Source organism: Eumetopias jubatus, unplaced genomic scaffold (genome assembly GCF_037043125.1).
Source record: "Eumetopias jubatus isolate StellerSeaLion01/CBP00866 unplaced genomic scaffold, mEumJub1_p1.0 scaffold_6, whole genome shotgun sequence".
NCBI lineage: Eukaryota > Metazoa > Chordata > Mammalia > Carnivora > Otariidae > Eumetopias > Eumetopias jubatus.
This window is the reverse complement of record NW_028274812.1, coordinates 119957184-119974127: the sequence shown is the minus strand read 5'-3', so window position 1 is coordinate 119974127 and position 16944 is coordinate 119957184. Positions and strand designations below refer to the sequence as shown.

Genomic DNA, 16944 nt, shown 5'->3' with positions numbered 1-16944 from the left:
GACCTGGGTGCTGAATACATAAGGCGGCTGGACAGGCCGGGCCAATGGGAGCGCGGCAGGAGGATAGCACTCCCACTCACCAGGACCACGGTTTGCGCATGCGCCGAACAGGAGCCAACCAGCGCGAGCCTGGGAGTTGTAGTTCCTGGGCTTTAAAGGCCTTCCATCTCCCCGGCAGTCCTAAATTTAGTAGTTTATGTATCTTGCATTCATCCTCGGATATGGATGAGCCCCCCAAAATGTAGCACACGTGATCATATGGCTTTTTATTGGTAAAGGAGGGAAAGAGGCGCACTGAGACCACTGCTATTTCCCTAGGAAGGCAAAAGCTGGGAATGGGACATGGGCTGAAACCCTCCCTCTGGGTCTCCGCAAAATCTCACAGGATAAACCACAATTCACAGGTTCCTGTCTCTTTTAAAATTTAACTTTTAATCAGCCAAACATCTTGCGCAGACCCTGAGCCAGCCCTGCATCTTGTTTCTTCCCCTGAATGATCACCTTTCCCAGCTCCTCCTGGGCTGCCCGGTTTTTTGGGTCTACCGCCAGCACCTTCCTGAGGTCAGCAGTTGCTTTTTCAAGGTTCCCAAGGGCAGCCTGGGCAACCCCCCTTCGGTACAAGGCCTTTAAATGGTCAGGCTCCCGCTCCAGCACTCGGTCACAGCTCTGGGCAGCCAACTGGGGCTGCCCTAGCAACAACTGACAGGCAGCCAGGTTGGCATGAAGAACAGTTCGTTCTGGAGGGCCAGGTGGGGGTAAAGTCAGCAGCAGCCGAAGAGCCCGTCCGTAGCATCTGGCAGCCCCTTCGGGGTTCCCAGCTCGAAATAATTCTGTGCCCCTTGCACGTTCTTCCCTGGCCAGGGCTTCCTTCTCACCAGCCTCCAGCTCCCAGGAGTCCCTGCCCTGAGTGAAGGAGGCCAGTGTGAGCCTGAAAGGAGATTCAGAGTGCTCAGAGAGCTGAAGCTCTGCCTCCTCACCTTGACACATGGACTCCAGGCATTTCTCTATGAGCTCCCCCCAAGTCCCCTCCCTCCATGGGCCTAACCCCATAGTTATCTCTGTCCAGCCCTCTGGCAGTCCTGACCCAAAAGGAAACCCAAAAGCCAGTACCCGGCAGCAGGAGCCTAGCTTGGGTTTGTCCAAGCCATGGCCACGGATTATGATCTTCTTAACAAAGCTCCCATCGGGACAGTACCAGAGATCAGAAGTTTGAAGGGGCTCTGGCATCTCACTGGTTGATCCATGAGACTTCGCAGAGTCTCCTTGAAGTCCAGAGGCCAGTTTTTCAGTCCCTTGAGGTTTCTCTAGAATTTGGCTGACTGGATTTGGGCTCACTCTCAGCTCAAGGATATCAGTAGGAGGGTCTTGGGGCTGCTGCCTAATCTGGGCAGTTGAATCAAGGTTCTCCTGGGGGTTCTTTTCCCATTGTTGTTGTGGTTGAGAGGTGTCCTTCTCTCCCATTGGATTGACCGGTGGCGTCTCCATTTGGCTTGCCTGGTCCCTTCCACCGTGGGTGAACAGTTTTGGTCGAATGGGATATCAGTCTCAGGTCAGCACCTAAAAAGAAAACCAAAACAATGCTAACGGCAGGCTTCTTATTTAGATTCCCTTTTCGTCCTCTCCCGTCCTTCTGGGACCCAGGCCCCCAGTCCTCAAAGTATTATTTTTTTTTCCTTCAAAAATCTCTGTCGGGCTCGAGCCTCCTCCAGTCCACCCACGAACTAATCCAGACCTAATCCAGAACTATAAATTCCACAAATCCCTGCGGTTCGGGTAGCTGCCCCAACTACGGACACCCGATCGAGTCAAAAAGTACCTGGGCGGCCAAAACGCCTAGCCTGGTGGCAGTAGCCGGACCATTTGAATCCCCTCTCCTTCCGGAGCTAAGTGCTTCCTGAGTACAGTCCTCAGAGTCTTGCTCCAGGCGGAGAGGACGGCCGAGGGCCAGGAGCATCTGGGGACAATGACAGCTAACGCTGGAGCCCGCGAGGCTGCGAATGTAATCAAATTCCTGGCAGCCAATCCCGAGGACGGAGAGGGCTGGTTGGCCCGCCTTTTTGACGTGACATCATTTCCCCTCCCCGCAACCGGGAAGCTCTAGGCCTTAGCAACCGATCCTGGCCGAATCAAACCGAACTAGGCGGGGTCCGACTGGCCAGGTTATTGAGACTAAAAGTCTGGAGAAGTCCTGGAATGGGAAATTGGGGTTCATGAGGGAGAGTGAGGGAATGGTAGCGGTAGCAGTCTTTTTATCTGAAGACCTCAGGCCCACCTGTGCTATTCTTCTTATGCTTGGTTCAGGGCTCCCTTCCAGAGCCACCCAGCCTGTTCCTTCCACCCTTCAGTCCAGGGTGCTGCAAGAGAAATCCTCATCAGGCCCCTTTCTCCCCAGCTGCCCCTATGCCCTTGTGGGATCACCTGAAGCTTCTCCTTACCTGTTCCCTCATATTCATCATTGGCTTTCAAGTCTTTTTCCTCAGGAAATCTTAGTGCTTTTCAAAACTTTGATGTGCATGCACATCACCTGGGGAACCTGTTCAATCTCAGGTTGTGATTTAGGAAGTCTGGAAGTGGGGTCTATGACTCTGCACTTCCTTCCCCCCCTCCCTCCCTCCCTCCTTTCTTCCCTCCCTTCCTCCTTCTTTCTCTCCTTCCTCCCCCCTCCCTCCCTTCCTTTCTCTAAAGTCTACTGTATTCAGATTTCTTACTTTTTGCCCATTGACCTTTTTCTGTCCCAGGATCCTGCCCAGGATATCACATGCCACTTAATCATGTTTCCTTAGCTCCTCTTGACTTGGAGTTTTCTCTGCCCTATTTTTCAACCTGTTTTGAACTACTTTTCAAGAGATGCTCTTTTACTTAAAAATTTTTAAATTCTTTATTTAAATTCAGTTTAGCTAACATTTACTGTATTATTAGTTTCAAGGGCAGAATTTAGTGATTCATCAGTTGCATATAATATCCAGTGCTCATTATATCACCTGCCCTCCTTAATGCCCATCACCCAAGTACCCCCTCCTCCCACCCCCTCCCCTCCAGCAACCCTCAGTTTGTTTCCTTTTTTTTTTTTAAGATGTTATTTATTCATGAGAGACAGAGAGAGAGAGGCAGAGGGAGAAGGAGGCTCCCAAGGAGCAGGGAGCCCGATGCGGGACTTGATCCCAGGACTCTGGGATCATGACCTGAGCCGAAGGCAGACACTCAACCATCTGAGCCACCCAGGCGCCCTCTCAGTTTGTTTCCTAAGGTTAAGAGTCTCTTATGGTTTGCCTCCCTCTCTGTTTTCATCTTATTTTATTTTTCCTTCCCTTCCCCTATGTTCATCTGTTTTGTTTCTTAAATTCCACATGAGTGAATTCATATGATAATTGTCTTTTTCTGGCTAACTTATTTCGCTTAACGTAATACCCTCTAGTTTCACCACGTCCTTGCAAATGGCTAGATTTCATTCTCTTTGATGGCTGAGTAGTATTCCATTCTGTATATATATCACTTTATCCATTCATCTGTCGATGGACATCTGGGGTTTTTCCATAGTTTGGCTATTGTGGACATTGCTGCTATAAACATTGGGGTGCAGGTGCCCCTTCGAATCACTATGTTTGTGTCTTTTGGATAAATACCTAGTAGTGCAATTGCTGGGTCATAGGGTAGATCTATTTCCAACTTTTTGAGGAACCTCCATACTGTTTTCCAGAGTGGCTGCACTAGTTTGCATTCCCACCAACAGTGTAGGAGGGTTCCCCTTTCTCCACATCTTCGCCAACATCTGTTGTTTCCTGAGTTATTAACTTTAGCCATTCTGACTGGTGTAAGGACATATCTCGTTATGGTTTTGATTTGTATTTCCCTGATGCCAAGTGATGTTGAGCATTTTTTCATGTGTCTGTTGGCCATTTGTTTTTCTCCTTTAGAGAAATGTCTGCTCATGTCTTCTGCCCATTTCTTGACTAGATTATTTGTTTTCTGGGTGTAGAGTTTGATAAGTTCTTTATGGATTTTGGATACTAGCCCCTTTTCTGATAAGACATTTGCAAATCTCTTCTCCCATTCTGTCGGTTGCCTCTTAGTTTTGTTGACTGTTTCCTTTGCTGTGCAAGACCTTTTTATCTTGATGAAGTCCTGATAGTTCATTTGTGCTGATTCTGCATTTCTAACGAGATCTTGGATGGTGATGCTGCTGATCCATGGACCACAATTTGAATAGCATGATTCTAGAATAACTCACCCCGTTCTTGTCACGCTTGCTCTGTGCCCCTTCAGTTTGTACTATATTTTGCATATATAACTGGTAAAACCTGCCCCATTGGGTGTGTGAGTGGAAAACTGGTCCTTCTCCTCCTATAAAAGATGTAGGTCCCTTTTGTGATTCAGCCTGCTTGACCAGCTCCCAGCACAGGCTGGGCCACCACAGCTCTTCAGGGAAGGAGAATCCCATTCTTAGTACCTCACTTTGGCTCCTTATTCAGTTTGCTCTCTGATAACCTGACCTTGTGCCCCAGACTACAAGGACCATGCCAGGACAGCCAGAAGGGGAGGTAGTTTCATCAGTACACACAGAACTGTGTCAAGACAGTCCTCTCCCTGTTTTGTATTGAGACTCACGTCACTAACCTAGACTTTTTCTCAAGTTTTATTTCTGGGTTCTGTGTCAGAATAACCTTAGCCCACTGCCACCTCTTCCCTTATGGCTAAATACTCTGATTCTTGTGATCCTTGGCCTCCTATTGAAAATTAATCCACCTTTTCTCCCTTTCCATTTCAAGGATTTTTGGAAAAGGCAGGATGTCTAGAAGGAGTCACAAAAGGTTTGATTGTGCCCTAATCCTTGGACAAAGTTTGCTAATTAGTATTGTGTGCCTTAACTGAGAGGGCCACTATGATGACCCTTCAAAGATCAGCTTCTCTCAATGAAAAGAAACTACTCTGCTACAAATATATTGCTTTGTAATGTTCTCTTATTTTGTCTGTTTATGTTTCAGTTCCAACAGACTCTGCAGGACAGAGGCCTTGTCTCTATTTCTTTTGTGTCATCTCATTCATTCATTCATTCATTCAACAAATACTTCTTGAGCACCTGCTATGTTCCAGGCAGCGTGCTAGGAAGTGGGGATATGTAGATGAATGAGACTGACACAGTCCCTGATCTCAGGGAACTTCTAGTCTGGCCAAGGGAATACTAATTACAGTGGCACTAATTACAGTGGCATAAGACCCATCAGTTTCTTATGGGTCTGTTCCTGCTCCATGGGGGCATTGTTTTGCTTTCATCAAAGATCTAACCTGATGGCAGAAACCGAGAAGAGGTTCAGGAGCTGGTGCATGATAATTTGTGAGCTGGTGGTTGTTACCCGTTGTCTTCAAACACACATAACATGTGAGATGCTATGAGAGTGGATGAAGGATTAGGGGGTATTTCTTGGGGGTGAGACATTTTTTGCTGCCCTTCAAAGAATGAGTTAGAACTGAATCTCAGTTCTATATAGATCCCATATTGAAAACCACTGAATTAAGTGGTCGACTGTGTCTCTTCAGGTGATCCCTTGTCACCTGACTAGAAACACATACAAATATAGGCACATAAACTCCTAAGAAAAGTAATCCAAATCATCCAAAATGAAAATATTTTTATTTTTAAATAAATAAAATTCGAATTTCATCAAAATGAAAACACAGAATTTAAGTTTTACAAAAGAGGACTCAGAATCCTCAGAGGAGAAATCCGTGGATCTTTAGACTCCCCCAGGTTTCAACTTGAGGAGTAGGAAGGGACCAAGATGTGGAGAGCTCAGAAATGGGGAAGAGCATTGGTTCTTCCACAAAGTGTTGCTGCATGAGTGTTAACTGACTCACTGCTTGCTCTCTTCTGGTTCCCTGCCCCTTGAGTCTCATTATGCTGGGGCTCAGCTCCCTAGAGATAGTCACTGAGGAATCAGGAAGAGAAGCAGGGAAACAAGCTAGGAGGATTATATCCCCAGGCCTGACTAGAGAACATGGGATCTGAGGAGGACATAAAAAGAGGATGACAAGTGAAATTTTGCTTACCTGTTGGGGTAGAAGCTTGGATGGGGGAGTGAGGAAGGAGTAATGTTTCCTTTCTCTTTCCCCTAAAGATTTGAGAATGAACTGGAAGAAGAGCAGCCTTGAGGGGAGGAGATGAAAAGGAACCTTCTCCAAGTGACTAGACTCAATTCCAACCTCCTACTACAAATGTCCTCTGTTCTCTTTCTTCTTTTGGTGTTGCAAGGACAAACCTCACCAACACCTAATTGTATGGATGCTTTGGGACATGACTTACCCTGTGTCTGTCTAAGACATTTCCCCTGCCTCAGGTGAGAGGGATGGGGGCGGGGGAGCAGCACACAGGAACCCCTGGAAAGGGAATGAGATTAAGGAAGACTCTATGTTAGGAAAGTCAACGTCAAAGGGACATCTGGGAGAATGGAAGGACTTGGGTGGTGGGGGGGTCACTGCTTCTGCAATCTGTGATTATGGACAATAACTCCTGTGCTGGAAAAATTCTCCCTTCATCCAAGTCATTACAGGGGGCACTTAATGCTGTTGAAGATCATTCTGAGGGAAAGACCCATATTTGACAAGTTTCTGAGGATTTACCTGTAAATGTTTTTAAATCCCACCTGGCGTCACCTCTGTCCGTCTTTCCTTCTTTCTGAGTCACCTCCTTCCAAGGTGGCTCAGAGGACCTAGCCATATTCTGCTACTCTCCTTGCCCTATTCCATAAGGGCATTTTGTGTGTGGGTTTTTTTTTAATTGAAGTATAGTTGACACACAATGTTACATTAGTTTCAAGCATATGATGTAATGATTGGATAGGTCTATATGTTATGCCATGCTCACACAAGTGTAGAGGTCATCTGTCACTCATACAACACTATTATAATACCATTGACCATATCCCCTATGATGTACCTTTTATCCCTGTGACTTATTCATTCCATAACTGGAAGCCTGTATCCCCTGTTACCCTTCACACACTTTGCCCACCCCCCGGCCCCCTCCCCTCTGGCAACCATCAGTTTCTTATGGGTCTGTTCCTGCTCCATGGGGGCATTGTTTTGCTTTCATCAAAGATCTAACCTGATGGCAGAAACCGAGAAGAGGTTCAGGAGCTGGTGCATGATAATTTGTGAGCTGGTGGTTGTTACCTGTTGTCTTCAAACACACATAGCATGTGACACCTGCCCTGGGTGAAGTAAGATTCTTATTCATTCAATAATCTTTACTGTGTACTCAGAATTTGTTAACGAAACATGGAGATACAAAAAGTTGAAAATAGAGCTACCCTATGACCCAGCAATTGCACTACTGGGTATTTATAAGATACAAATGTAATGATCCGAGGGGGCACCTGAACCCCAATGTTCATAGCAGCAATGTCCACAATAGCCGAACTATGGAAAGAGACTAGATATCCATCAACAGATGAAAGGATAAAGAAGATATGGTACACACACACACACACACACACACACACAATTGTATATTACGCAGCCATCAAAAATTGAAATCTTGCCATTTGCAATGATGTGGATGGAACTAGAGGGTATTATGCTGAGTGAAATAAGTCAATCAGAGAAAGACAATTATCATATGATCTCACTGATATGTGGAACTTAAGAAACAAAACAGAGGATCATCGGGGAAGAGAGGAAAAAATAAAACAAGATGAAACCAGAGAGGGAAATAAACCATAGGAGACTCTTAATCATAGGAAACCAACTGAGGGTTGCTGAAGGGGAGGGGGGTGGAGGGATGGGGTAACTGGGGGATGGACATAAGGAGGGCATGTGATGTAGTGAGCACTGGGTATTATATAAGGCTGATGAATCACAGACCTGTACCTCTGAAACCAACAATACATTATATGTTAATTAAAATAATAAATAAGAAAAATGGATATAAATACAGAGATCCCCACAAGCAGTCTAATAAAGGGTAAGGTGTCATAGTTAACAAAAGCTCCAGATGCAATAGTGAAAGTGGTAAGTGGCAGGGAAGTTATTTCCAACTGGGGGTGATCTGAAAAGGAGTCCAGAGGGTTGAGCCTTGGAGGATGGCCGTAATTTTGATCTGCAGAGATAGAAAGGATTTATTGCAGGTGAAGGAAGCAATACAAGGCAGGCGAGATAAGGAAATGAAAGCCACTTTACAGTCAGTATTATTCATCTCTGGCTTGTCAATCTCAGCTTTCCCAGACTGTTTCAATACTCAGTGCAGGCTGCCCTGTCACAAGGCATCAAACTGGTTGGAATTTTTTATACCCTCACATTCCCCTGCATTCCATACTCACCACATGGAACCATATGCTGCACTTACTCTCTGCCATTTATCATCAGCATGAGAGACACAAATTCTAGCTTTCCAAAGGCTAAATAAATTTCTCCTTCTGTTTAGCTTTGGTGGTTTCTGTGGTTTTAGTTCTGCTGGGATTTATGTCAAAATTGTTCCTCCCTCCTCTTTGCTCCCAAAACATTTTGCTTGTATATCCCTTATAGGCAGGGTTTTCAGGCAGGATGAAGCTGTGAAAGGCAGACTTTTCCACAGTGAAACATTTAATGATAAAAGCTGCTCTTTACTGAATCTTGACCATGCATTATTGGTATTGACCACAATACCAGGCATTGTGCTGTTTTTAATCAAGTGATGCGGGAAAGCCTCCTTGTGGTGGTGATATTTGTGTAAAGACATGCATGCTGTAAGGGAACAGGTGCGCAGATAACTGGAGGAAGAGTGTCCAGGAAGATAAAAACAGGAGTGCAAAGGCCCCAAGGCAGGAGGGAATAGGATTTTTATGTTAAATTCATAGGAGTTATGAGAACAGCAAGGAGGCCAGAGTGGGTGGAGCAGAGTAAGCAAGGCAAGAGGCGGGAGGAGATGAAGTCAAAGAGGTAGAGAAGAACAAGTTCAGGCAGGCTTCATAGGCCAATGTGAGTATTTTGGATTTTGTTCTAAGTGTATAAATGGTAGCCATCAGAAGGTTTAAGCAAGGTGAGTGATATCATCTGGTGATTTAAAAGATCACTCTGATTTCTGCATGGGGGAAGGACTGTATCAGTCAAAAATGGAAGGAGAAAATCCAGTTAAGGGGCTAGTCAAGGAACAATGGTAGCATGGGAGCTTGGATTAGGGAGTGGATCAAGGGAAGAGTCCTGAGGCCCTGTAATATGTGGGAGTCTAGAAGAGAAGTAGGAGTGGTCAGTGAAGACAGAAGGAGCAGAAAATAAAGAACTAGGGAATATAATACTTTCTTTAATTGGATCCAGAAAGAGTATTAAAGTGAAGAAAGCATTTCAAAGAGGAAGGATCATTCAGCTGTGTCAAAAGTTGCTGGTGGTCTAGCCCAGGGTTTCTCAATCTTGGTGCATATATATTACAAAGTAATTTAATGAACATCATGCTGCTTAAGAAATAAAATCTTTGGGGCGCCTGGGTGGCTCAGTCGTTAAGCGTCTGCCTTCGGCTCAGGTCATGGTCCCAGGGTCCTGGGATCGAGCCCTGCATCGGGCTCCCTGCTCAGCAGGGAGCCTGCTTCTCTCTCTCCCTCTCCCACTCTCCCTGCTTGTGTTCCCTCTCTTGCTGTGTCTCTCTCTGTCAAAAAAATAAATAAAATCTTAAAAAAAAAAAAAGAAAGAAAATCTTTCTGGGGCGCCTGGGTGGCTGAGTCTGTTAAGCATCTGACTCTTGATTTCTGCTCAGGTCATGATTTCAGGGTCCTGGGATCAAGCTGTGTGTCATGCTCTTTGCTCCTTTCTCTCTGTGCCCCACCCCCTCGCTCTGTCTCTCTAAAATAAATAAATAAATTTTTAAAGAGAGAAAAGAAAATCTTCCTGTTATTGTTAAAGTTCCCTATGTATACTCCTCTCTGATTGGAATTCCTCTCCTGCCAAGGGGTATCCACTATTCTGAATGTTGTGCTTTCACTGCATAGATGAGTAGAAAAAAATGAGGTGGGCTTTTTTTTTCCTTCTCAAAGACGAGGTATATTATTACAACATCTTTGCATGATGATGGGAATGTTTCAGTAAAGAGAGGGAAACTGATTGTGCAGGAGAGATAGGAGTTAATTTCAAGAGTCCTGTTTCTGAGAGGTGAGAAGGGACAGGATCCCAGTACACAGATGGGGTGGTGGCTGGAAGCAGGTCAGCTTCTCTGCAGTAACAAGGAGAAGGCAATAAATACAGCCGAGATGCAAGTGGCCTAGTAGATTTGGGGGTGAAACCAGGAGGAAGTTCTCTTCTGAAAATTTCTTTCTTTTTTTAATTAAATTAAATTAAATTAAATTTAATTTAATTAAATTTAATTTTATTATGTAATGTTATTCACCATACAGTACATCATTAGTTTTTGATGTAGTGTTCCATGATTTATTGTTTGCATATGACACCCAGTGCTCCATGCAGTACGTGCCCTCCTTAATACCCATCACCGGGCTAACCCATCCCCCCACCCCTCCCCTCTAAAACCCTCAGTTTGTTCCTCAGAGTCCATAATCTCTCATGGTTCATCTCTCCCTCCGACTCCCCCCCTTCATTTTTCCCTTCCTTCTCCTAATGTCCTCCATGCTATTCTTTAGGTTCCACAAATAAGTGAAACCATATGATAATTGACTTCCTCTGCTTGACTTATTTCACTTAACATAATCTCCTCCAGTCCCATCCATGTTGATGTAAAAGTTGGGTATTCATTCTTTCTGATGGCTGAGTAATATTCCATTGTATATATGGACCACGTCTTCTTCATTCATTCAACTGTTGAAGGGCATCTCGGCTCTTTTCAGTTTGGCTATTGCGGACATTGCTGCTATGAACATTGGGGTGCATATGGCCTTTCTTTTCACTACATCTGTGTCTTTGCGGTAAATACCCAGGAGTGCAGTTGCTGGGTCATGGGGTAACTTTATTTTTAAATTTTCTGAGGCACCTCCACACTGTTTTCCAAAGTGGCTGTACCAACTTGCATTCCCACCAACAGTGTAAGAGGGTTCCCCTTTCTCCACAACCTCTCCAACATTTGTTGTTTCTTGCCTCATCCATTTTTTCCATTCTAACTGGTGTAAGGTGGTATCTCAATGTGGTTTTGATTTGAATTTCCCTGATGGCTAATGATGATGAACATTTTTTCAGGTGTCTGTTAGCCATTTGTATGTCTTCTTTTGTGAAGTGTCTGTTCATGTCTTCTGCCCATTTTTTGACTTGATTATTTGGTTTTTGGGTGTTGAGTTTGAGAAGTTCTTTACAGATCTTGGATACCAGCCCTTTATCTGTAGTGTCATTTGTAAATATCTTCTCCCATTCTGTGGGTTGCCTCTTTGTTTTGTTGACTGTTTCCTTTGCTGCACAGAAGTCCCCAAAGTTCATTTTTGTTTTTGTTTCACTAGACTTTGGAGATGTATCTCGAAAAGACACAAAAAGATGGAAAAACACTCCATGCTCATGGATTGGAAGAATAAAATGTTAAAATGTCTATGTTGGGGGAGCCTGGGTGGCTCAGTCATTAAGTGTCTGTTTTTGGCTCAGGTCATGATCCCATGGTCCTGGGATCGAGCCCCGCATTGGGCTCCCTGCTCTGCAGGAAGCCTGCTTCTCCCTCTCCCACTCCCTCTGCTGTGTTCCCTCTCTCACTGTGTTTCTCTCTGTCAAATAAATAAATAAAATCTTAAAAAAAAACAGTCTATGTTGCCCAGAGCAATCAATACCTTCTATGACATCCCGATCAAAAATTCCAATGACATTTTTCTTCTTCTTTTTTTTGTTATGTTAATCATCACACATTACATCATTAGTTTTTGATGGAGTGTTCCATGATTCATTGTTTGTGCATAACACCCAGTGCTCCATGCAGTACGTGCCCTCTTTAATACTCATCACCAGGCTAACCCATCCCCCCACCTCCTCCCCTCTGGAACCCTCAGTTAGTTTCTCAGAGTCCATAGTCTCTCATGGTTCATCTCCCCCTCCCATTTCCCCCCCTTCATTTTTCCCTTCCTGCTATCTTCTTCTTCTTCTTTTTTTTAACATATAATGTATTAATTGTTTCAGAAGTACAGGTCTATGATTCAACAGTCTTACACAATTCACAGTGCTCACCATAGCACATACCCTCCCCAATGTCTATCACCCAGCCACCCCATCCCTCCCACCCCCCACCACTCCAGCAACCCTTGGTTGGTTTCCTGAGATTAAGAATTCTTCATATCAGTGAGGTCATAGGATACATGTCTTTCTCTGATTGACTTATTTCACTCAACATAACACCCTCCAGTTCCATCCATGTTGTTGCAAATGGCAAGATTTCATTCCTTTTGATGGCTGCATAATATTCCATTTATATATATACCACATCTTCTTTATCCATTCATCTGTTGATGGACATCTTGGCTCTTTCCACAGTTTGGCTATTGTGGACATTGCTGCTATAAACATTGGGGTGCACGTACCCCTTCGGATCCCTCCATTTGTATCTTTGGGGTAAATACCCAGTAGTGCAGCTGCTGGGTCGTATGGTAGCTCTATTTTCAACTTTTTGAGGAATTTCCATACTGTTTTCCAGAGTGGCTGAACCAGCTTGCATTCCCACCAACAGTGTAGGTTGGTTCCCCTTTCTCCGCATCCCCACCAACATCTGTCGTTTCCTGACTTGTTAATGTTAGCCCTTCTGACTGGTGTGAGGTGGTATCTCATTGAGGTTTTGATTTGGATTTCCCTGATGCCGAGCGATGTTGAGCACTTTTTCATGTGTCTGTTGGCCATTTGGATGTCTTCTTTGGAAAAATGTCTGTTCATGTCTTTGGCCCATTCCAATGACATTTTTCAAAGTGCTGGAACAAACAATCCTAAAATTTGTATGGAATCAGAAAAGACCCCGAATCACCAAGGAAATGTTGAAAAAGAAAAAGAAAGCTGGGGGCATCACATTGCCCTATTTCAAGCTATATTACAAAGCAGTGATCATCAAGACAGCATGGTACTGGCACAAAAACAGACATATAGACCAATGGAACAGAATAGAGAGCCCAGAAATGGACCCTCAACTCTATGGTCAAATAATCTTCAACAAAGCAGGAAAAAATATGCAATGGAAAAAAGACAGTCTCTTCAATAAATGGTGTTGGGAAAATTGGACAGCTATATACAGAAGAGTGAAACTCGACCATTCTCTAACACCATACACCAAGATAAACTCAAAATGGTTGAAAGACCTCAATGTGAGACAGGAATCCATCAAAATCCTAGAGGAGAACATAGGCAGTGACCTCTTTGACATCTGTCTTCTGAAAATTTCTATTTTCTCACTGAATAGGAAGAAAGGTCATCATCTTGTGAAATTGTGGTCTCAGATTTGGGGAATGTGAACTGCCTGGGGAAATGTGAGCAGGCCATTCTGAGGACTGAAAGGAAGTGAGACCAGTCAATATGACTGTGTGTTTTTCCTCAGACACATTCAGCTGCTGGGTGCAGGTGTGGAACAGGCAGAGTTGCATTTAACCAGGGCTAAAATGTGTCTGAAGGAGAAGGGCCAAGAATATAGGGCAAGGGCTGAGAGGTGATGGTAGTGTTGAACCTTGGGATCTACACTGGGTAATGAGGGGAATGAAAAATTGAGGGGATCAAATATAATGAAGTGTGAGAGAGTTGATGGTTGGAAGATCTTTCATGGGATTGAAGAATTTTGGAATGGAATGCTGAGTGGAGGAGGGGGTGACATGCAAAGACTGAACAGATTTGGGAGAGGTGGCTGTTATTGATGGTAACCAAGTTGAAGGTATGACAGCGGGAGAAGAGTGGCTAAGGAGTGGGGAAAAACCTCCGTGGAAGTGAGGAAGGCCAGGACCTGACCATTATGCTAGATGGTTATCTACAGGGATATCAAAGCCACCCAAAATAATGAAATGACAGAGGTGGTGGTAGAGAGGAAGACAGTAACCTAGGTACTAAATTTTCAATATGAATTAGGGGGAATGATGACCCAGAATCAAATCATGGGGGAATTAAATCTCCCGTGTAGATGTCAGAAGGGGCCAGAGCCTCTCCCAGAGGATGGAATCTCTGTCCATGGTGGTGCAAGAACCAAGGGCACCATGCTGGGAGGGAATTGAGATAAAGTGGGTGGAGAATCAAATTGGAATATGCCTTCACTTCACTCCAGAATCAAATGAATATGTCTCCAGGCTCCAGGAGTCTGGGTGAAGTGATCTGGAAGAAGTCATTGTGAGTCACTTCTTCCTCTGCCTAATTCTCTTCCATTCAATTGAGTTCAAAGATTGGTACAAGAGGTTTTATCCGATGAGGATCTAAAAACCAGAGAAAAGCCAAATTTGGCTCCTGCCTTCAAGCAGCTCTCAAAGTAAGACGTGTGCATCAAGATCTCAGGTGGGAAGAGATGGGAAAATGCAGATAAAGTAAACAATGTATAGTGTTAGACCTGCAGAACTTTCTGTTAACGAATGTTGCTCTAGTTGAAGCCACACCTTTTGGGCTTCCCCCTTCTCCCTTTGTGGTCCCTAAACTGCCTTTAAGCCTGTAATTCCCAACCTTAGCTACCCCTTGGAATTATCTGAGGATGTCTAAAGAAATATTGATGCCTGAGTCCCACCTCCGGAGATTGTGATTTAATTGGTTCAGGATGTGACCTGGGCTTTGGGATTTTTAAATGCTCCCAGGTGACTCTAATGTATAGCCAGGGATGAGAATCTGTGCTCCAAGGAATGTCTGGAGCTCTGTTTATAGAAACCACTGCTTTAGTTCAAACCATAGGAGAGAAATTCCTTCTGGCTTGAGTCAGGGGGTGAATTAATCTGAGTCCTGAAGTTTTGGCCAAGTGGAGATGCAGATGTGAAGGAGGAGAACATCATGAGCACAAGCTCAGATGTGGTCTGAAACACCTGACAAGCAGCAAACAATTTGGTTTGTAAGAGATAGAGTTTAGAGAATGAGGTCTAAGATTTGAGAACAGCTGGGCAAGGACCTGGGGGTGGGAATGATAAGTAATTCAGTTTGGTTGGAGATTAGGTTGAAGAGAGAAAGCTGGATGTTTTTAAATTATGGAAGGGGTTGAAGGCCAGATTACAATTTTATAAATAATTGAGTAAGCAATAGGGAATCTTGAAGGGCTTTTGAGCAGTGGAGCTATAAAAGAAATGTGTTTAGGGACAGCAGTGTTGAGGGAAACCGGGAGCTGCAAGAGGCAAGAAGTAGGGTGACCTTTTAGAAGAGCTGTTGCAGCAATCCTAGATGAGGTCATTTTTCAGACAAGGGCTGAGGAAAAGTTACAGATTCAAAAGATATTATGATGATAGAATTGATTTGGCTTGACAGTACACCAAAAGTAAAGGCAGGAGGAAGATGGAGGAAGCCTCAAGTTTTCAGACAAGGGTGATGGGGAAATGGTGCCATTAACAGAAACAGGGAAGCAGGTTTTCCATGGCATTTCATAATTTTGGTTTGGAACATGCCAAATTTAGAGGATCAGCAGCGTGGTCCATGTGGCCATATTCCACTGGCGCTGGAAGAATGCCTACATATATATAGGTTGGAGAATGTCTCAGTCAACTCAGACTGCTATAACAAAATACCATAAACTGCGTGGCTTATAAACAACAGAAATGCCTCACAGTTCTGGAGACTGGAAAGTCCAAGATCCAGGTGCTGGCAGACTTGGTATAGGGTGAGAGCCCCTTCTGGGACATAGAAGGTTGAATTCTCACTGTGTCCTCATGTGGTGGAAGGGGCAACGGAACTCTCTGGGGTCTCATTTAGAAGGGTACTAGTCCCATTCATGAGGGTCTGTTCTCATGACCTAATCACCTCCCAAAGGCCCCATATCACACTAGGATTAGATTCCAATATATGAATTTGGGGGAGAACACAAACACTCAGTCTATGGCAGAGAAACATTTAGTTAGAAATGATATCTGAGTCTGGAGTAGATGAGATTTTTAAGGGAACGTCTCAGAAAAGGAAAAAACCTAGAGATGGATACTTAGGAGAAGGGAGGAGAAAAAAGGAGAGGAGAGGAGGAGGGGGATGATTAGAAGTATGTGCGGAAGTAGATGGGGGCAAAGATTACATGTCCCTGGACCGAGGGAGTGGAGAGTCTAGGGTCAAGGGACAGACCTAGGAGGGTTCAGAGAGGCAGTGTGCACATACTCTGCAAATACCATTGATTTTGGTTCTTGGTAACTTCTGGTCATTGGGTACGATTTGAGAGAGCAGTTTCAGTAGAGTGGGGAGTGGAAGAATATTTTAAAGGGTTAAGAAATTAAAAAAAAAAGGGTTAAGAAATAGTGGGTATGAAAGAAAGAGACACAGACACATCCCTGACAATACTTATTTAAGGGGGGGGGGGTCAGCTAGTGAGTAGGTGGTGAGGAAGCGGAAGCTGCAAATGTGAATTCTCTTTTCAATCTGTTTGGTGAGCGAAGCACGTAAGATCTGAAACGTCCAAAGGAGAGCTCACAATTTCCCTACTCCATCCCATCCTCCTCCCACGGCTCCTGTCTCAGTGGATGGCGTTCCTTCTAGATCCTAAAACCCATGAGGTCAGTGATCGCATCCCTTGTTTCAGCAGATGTCACGCCAGCATCCTGCAGACTCATGTTGTATGAATGCACAAATTCAGCATAGAACCCCGGCCTGCAGGTGTACAGCTGAAGATACTGAGTCCACTGCTTATGCACCGCCCCCACCCCCACCAGAGGCCTCCTGGTTGACCTCAGGCTAGGAGAGGGCAACTAGCTCCAGCTGGACTTTCAGAGCCTAGTGATCTCCTCCCTGGGGCTCTGCTGTGTTCTGAATGTTTGTGGTCCCTCCAAAACTCATATGTTGAAATCATAATGCATAATTTGATGGTTTTAGGAGGTGGGGTCTTTGGAAGGTGCTTAGGTCAAGAGGGTGGAGCTCACATGAATGGGATTAGGGCTCTTA

General features: G+C 44.6%; 1 protein-coding gene across 1 annotated transcript; it reads right to left on the bottom strand.

Annotated features, from left to right (window-relative positions):
* Positions 1–415: 415 nt before the first annotated feature.
* Positions 416–1981, bottom strand: FKBPL (FKBP prolyl isomerase like). The gene is made up of 2 exons (XM_028120618.2): positions 1817–1981; positions 416–1557 (listed from the first exon to the last, which is right to left on the bottom strand). The coding sequence occupies exon 2, from the start codon at positions 1483–1485 to the stop codon at positions 436–438; it is 1050 nt and encodes a 349-aa protein (XP_027976419.1). The 5' UTR covers positions 1486–1557; positions 1817–1981; the 3' UTR covers positions 416–435.
* Positions 1982–16944: the final 14963 nt, after the last annotated feature.